This window comes from Carassius gibelio, chromosome A8 (assembly GCF_023724105.1).
Source record: "Carassius gibelio isolate Cgi1373 ecotype wild population from Czech Republic chromosome A8, carGib1.2-hapl.c, whole genome shotgun sequence".
NCBI lineage: Eukaryota > Metazoa > Chordata > Actinopteri > Cypriniformes > Cyprinidae > Carassius > Carassius gibelio.
In genome coordinates this window covers 6,526-12,215 of record NC_068378.1, presented here as the reverse complement: position 1 = coordinate 12,215, position 5,690 = coordinate 6,526, and the positions used below count along the sequence as shown (strand labels likewise).

Below are 5,690 nucleotides of genomic sequence, written 5' to 3'. Positions count from 1 at the left end.
TGCTTTTTTGAGATTTGATCTCAAGTTTTTTTTTTTTATCTTGAAGTTTTATTTTTTTTGGTTATGCATACATTTAGGCATGCAAAACAAACATCCAACTAAAACGGCAATGAACTGTGTATGAATTGTTTTTGTGCTATCGTTTTATGAACATTATTAAAGACCAGATAACTTTAAAATGATCATTCTATTAACATTTTTACACAACTTTGAGAGAACCTTGTTAGCCAAATGGCCAAATCCTTCTAGATGGGTTTGCAAATTTTTCCTAAAAGTGTAAACCATTTTGGTCGGCAAAAAAACTTCAGCTCCTGTTTTCTTGTATGGTATAAGTCTCTGAGACCCAGAAGGTTTCTTATAGGACATGCAATTACAGTTCAGCCCTCCTTAATGTGTTTTTGCTGTTCTCACAAAAACGCATCAGGAGTATTACCTTAAGCTCCACACCTGAACACTGCTTGAGACACAATATGTCTTTAAGAAAAAAAGTATTTATTCTTTAAGAAATAAAACCATTTTTATTGTGCTCTTTGACATTTCCACCAGACATGAAAGCCCTTTGATCCATTCTTTCCCTCTTACAAGTAGCCCATACATGTGGCTGTTTTCAGGCTGCTCTACATTCACCAAGTCATCTTCTTTCAGCTCACTTTCAGTGTCCATAGAAAATCTGGAGTGCTACAGTTTGCAGTATCAGAGATGGCAATCAACTCAACATAGACCCGTTAATGAAATACAGTGCATTAAAGTCAAACATATTTTTTTTTTTGGATTTGCACTTGGGCCATGTTTTTCAAAGAGTGTAATAATCAAATATTTAAAATTTATTTATGCACAAATTAAGGAAAAGATTAGAGAATTCTTTTGGTGGTTTAAAGACCACCATGAATTATACAGACATTTGGATTAAATAATTATTTTGACCCTATTATCGTGCTTTAGTCCAGTCTTGTTAGCATTTATTTAGCTCAGAATAATGTCTAAACATTTTAAACTTGATTGTTTAACGAAACAGAAACCATTTTTATGTTAGGAACAAGATGAGAGTGCATGTTCAGAGCCAGGCTGAATTTCATACAATAAGCAACAAATCAGTTCAACAATCAGTTTGACAATGGCATTTCCATAAAAAAAAATCTAAGTAAACAATAATAATAATAAAATAAAATAAAAAACAGTTGGCGAAATAAAAATTCCATATTTCTTCCATAAATTGCACACATTCCGAATCAAATTTCAAACAATCTACTCATGTTTTGAGATGGTGGTTATGATGGTTTGTGCACCCTAGGGCTTTAATATTTGGTTGACAATTGTTATGTCAGATGTTTGACATCCACTTTGATTCAGATATAATTTAAATGTTGTGTTATTTCACTCCATGAAACAGGATATTGTAATGTGTGGTTTCTCAGTACAGGTCTTACATTTTTTTCCTCAAAATGTAGAGGAAAATTTCATTGTTCCAATCAGTGGAATCTAAATAGTCTATCAGCCTTAATGGCGGTGAGAAAAAGATTATGCTATTAGGACTGCCTAGATCAGCACTTTAGATCTGGCTTAAAAGCCATAGAAAACATAGCTCTGTTGAATCTCAGTAAAAAAACAAACCCCAGGACTGATTTAGCAAGGTCTTTGGGTTCACAGTGATTTAAAGTAGGCATGTTGTAGCAATATCTTTGACTGAGAAGGAACTATTTCTGGTCTTGTGTACAAGAATTGGGTTTAAGCTGAACTAAGCTTCATGTACAGTAAAACTGATGTTGGAGAAAAATAGAGTTAACACGTAGTACATTCATTCTCCAGTATGCAGGACTTGTGTTGAATTTGTAGTGTCAGTTTTATCAGTAGCACTGCTTGAAGATCTGTTAATGAAATCCAACAATAGAAAGCCAAAAACAGTTCTACCTGTACAGCTGTGTCTGTATGTAATCACATTGCAGGTGTAAGTCTTAAAGACTTGAAACATTCATTGTATGTTTGATAATGTAAACTTTACAAAAAAAAAAGAAAAAAAAGAAGAATGGATAAAGCACTGAGAAGCTTTTGTTTTAAAATCCAGTAGATGTGTGCTTTTGTAGCAAATTCATCAGTTGTCCACTGAAGAGTCACTAAAGAAAAATAAAACACAACGTCGTTTTCAAAGTTGCACAGTCTGTATAAAAATCTAAAGTTGGGGAGAACAGTGTTCGGCAGACATTTTGAGTTGTATGTTTTTCCAAGTACACAACAGTCAATACTGTCACAGGACACGGCCATGCGATAACCAAATATTAATTGTAATAATAAGAAGAATCAATCTTAACAGTAATACTAGTAATCAATGATGGTCATGAAGATGAGAATGATAATATAATAATAGTTTATTGTTATTTCCAATATATAAAAATCAAATGTTGCGTTGAGGTTAATACTGTTAAAAGTTTTCTATTCTTACCACTTGGCATGTACACTCACTGCAAGAACTACAGTACCTTTTATTTTGTTTTCATTCTCAAATAGAATGATTGAAAAGAGCTAGTAATACTTCTAGGCTATTTTTCTAAAAGTGGGTGCTGACTTGTCACTTAGTCATTGATACTCGCTGGTTTGGTCCAGAGATTTGTGTGGTCTTCTTTAATTGAATGAGCTATAAAAACGGCAATCATGATTTCTGCTGAGCGGAGACTCCTTTCCAGTAGTCCAAAATGTCATGTAGGTCCTCATCTTTGGCAAACTGTACTTTCCTCCTTAATGCATGACCTGCTGCAATGTATTCTTCATCATCCCTGTGACGTTTGCGGTGGAGTTTAAAACGTTCCCACAGGTTAAGAGAAGGCCTACAGCTGTACTCGGGGCTTGAATAGCCACTGAGGTTGTGGTAACGTGGTGAGAGCTGTGAATAGGACAGCTCCCGTGGTTTGGAGCACGTCAAAGGCTCCAGAATGGATGACTTCCGGCTTCCTGACACCTCTATCGAGTCCTCTATGTGGTGGGGACCAGGGTAGGAGTGCCTGTGTTCGCTGTATTGTCGAATCCGCTCCGCCTCTGCCCTCAGGATTGCAGCAGCTGGAGTGACTGTTATGATATCCGACTCATCGATTGGAGATGCCTTCTCAATATATTTGGACTCTGATCTGTAAGCTCCTTCAGAACGGAAAGAGCGTGGACTGCGCATTGAACCACTTGAGGATGTGCTTGCACGCTTTTGTGGGGCATCCATACTGTGGTGCCTCTGTAGAGGATGATGGTACCCTTCTTTGTACACTGGAGACAGAAAACCAGACTTGCCTGGTGGATGTTCTGATATAAGGACCAACTGCGGCTCTGCTGTGGATACAGCGCCAGATTTTGCAGCCTGGAATGATGTTGAATCGGATTTGAGTGCATCGATGCAGTTGTTGATGATCTGGTTTACTTTGTCCACTTCTTTTGCAATCGTGGATATCTCTGCAACAGATCCCTGACTGGTTTCTGATGGAGGAATGCTGCATTCCCTAATGCTGCGCTCTGGCTGCTCTGATCTCACTTCCATGTAATTCCCTTTTGTAGTCTTTGGTGTCCCAGAGATCTCTTGCATCTTATACTGTTCTGTGTCACTGGCAGTTGGCAAGTATGGCATCCTTTGTACTGTTTCACCAGTGGACAGAATTTGTTTCTGTGACAGCTGTGATATAGTGCCTTGTTCCAATTCAGTTCCATATTTCATCTCGATCAAGTTTCTTTTCATCTTTTCCAGCTTCTTGCTCTTTGGCTCATCTTGTTGTTTGCGCTTTCTCAAGCAATGGAACACTAAACCCAGAACAATCAACATCCCAAAGAGACAACCTAGGATGATCATAATGTAAAGTGTGGTAGTTGATTCACTTGGCACATGTTCTTGCAATGTCCTTGGTCCTGTAGATATGGTCAGGCAGGTGTGGTTGAATCTCAGTGAATTACGAATGGATGCCACACAATATGTGTAGTTAGTATGAGATTTAAGGTTCTGTAGCTCAATGTCTTCTCTCTGGCTTTTCAGGTTTTGGATATCAGTGAAGAAGCTGTTATTATACAGGACAAGGATGTACATTTTGCGAAATGGATTTGGAATCTGGATGGTTATTATTGCACTTGTGTGGGTAACTTCTTTTAGTTTCATTACAGGACGTGCATCTGGATCCAGAAAGGTGGGGCTGATGCTTATGGGCTCCACTGGAAATGTTCCTGAGGAACAATCATCCAGTCCGCAAGGGCTAAAATCAGGCAACATTGAGGGAGTGCTACCATCTGAAGATCCATGAAGATATGGCGTCACGTTGTCATCATCGCAGACAGAGGATAGTGCATGGAAAGCATTCCGAAATCTTGGCATCCTGGGGTTCTGACTCAAGAGACTGTAGCCTGAAAAGCCAGCAGGTGTGTCACACACCATCCGCTCACTTGTCCGGTTTGGGAACGCAGCAAGCCAGCGCAGGAATCCCAACAGCTCACATGAGCAACTGAATGGGTTTAAATAGAGCTCACATGTTGTAAGCTTCAAAAGACCTCGAAATGTAGCACCATCCAGTTGCTGAATCCTGTTCATGGAGAGGTCAATGTTTTCTATCGCAGGACACTCCCAGAAGGCATTGGCCGAGACAGTCTCGATCAGATTAGCCTGAAGATAGAGGTACTGTAAGCGTCCCAATCCTCTCAGCATCCCCTCAGTCAAGTTCCTTAGCTTGTTAAAGCCGATCTGCAGTACTTGAAGATTGAATTGGGCAGAGAAAGCCCCATCTTCTATATAAGAAATGTCATTCTTAGTCATATTCAGGTATGTGAGATTTCCAAAGCGACTTAAGGAAGAAAAGTGGATGCTTCGAATCTTGTTCTCATTGAGGCGCAGGTCAACAATTGTGCTGTTAATATGCGATGGAATATTTTCATATGGTGGCTGGTTCTGGCTGCAGATTGCCAACCACACAAATCCCTTTTCCCCTTCAATCAGCCAGCAGTCACCTTGAACAACAGGCACCCTCGTCAATGAGAGGAACACTAGAGCCATAGCCCAGCAAAGTAAGGCACTGGTCACCATACCTCCTCCTTGTCCACTGGACCCAGGCAAAATAGACATCTGTGCTTTAGCCATAGCTCCCGCAGGTTTTGTTGTTTACACAGATTATGATGTTTAGCAGTATTCCACTGGCCTTGACTGTAATTGGATGTAACGTTGAAATTACATGGATGATTGTTCAGTTCTGTTAGGAACATCAGCTTGAGAAAACGGATTATTGTTTTCCTTTGTTTACTGTACACTTGGTGTCTTGTCACACTGAATTGGAAGCTTTATTCATGGCCGGGGTCTTGTTTGTGTGCAATAGCTTTTCAGATAGCAAATCTGAGCATTCCCATGCATAGCTTCCCACAGTGCAAGAAGTGCTTGTGTTTTTTGAGAACCTCATTTCTCATCAGATACCCACCCATGACCAGATTTTCATATTGCATCCTGCAGAAAAAAAAAGAAGAAAGAACATGATTACTGATATTTGAAAATCTAGGTCAAGTCGTAACAATGTTCCCACTGTGAGAGGAACAAGAGTGCAAAATTATATAAATGTGAATGTTTTGCATTATGAAATAACCCCCTTGCCCAAACTTAATGCAATGGAGCATGACAATTAAGTCCAAATGAACACCCACTATTTCCAGCTATTAACGCTGATGCCAGAAAATTGTATAGTGGCATTTTT

The 5,690-nt window shown here is 39.3% G+C and overlaps 1 protein-coding gene across 1 annotated transcript; it reads right to left on the bottom strand.

The window, feature by feature from the left end:
• Positions 1–496: 496 nt before the first annotated feature.
• On the bottom strand, positions 497–5,441 carry LOC128018148 (protein ELFN1-like). Its single transcript, XM_052603502.1, has one exon. It carries the CDS (start codon positions 5,087–5,089, stop codon positions 2,645–2,647), a length of 2,445 nt encoding a protein of 814 aa, XP_052459462.1. The 5' UTR covers positions 5,090–5,441; the 3' UTR covers positions 497–2,644.
• Between the last annotated feature and the right edge of the window lie 249 nt (positions 5,442–5,690).

Coding starts and splice junctions, on each gene's coding strand:
- LOC128018148 (XM_052603502.1), bottom strand. CDS start 5,089: ATGGCTAAAGCACAGATGTCTATTTTGCCTGGGTCCAGTGGACAAGGA.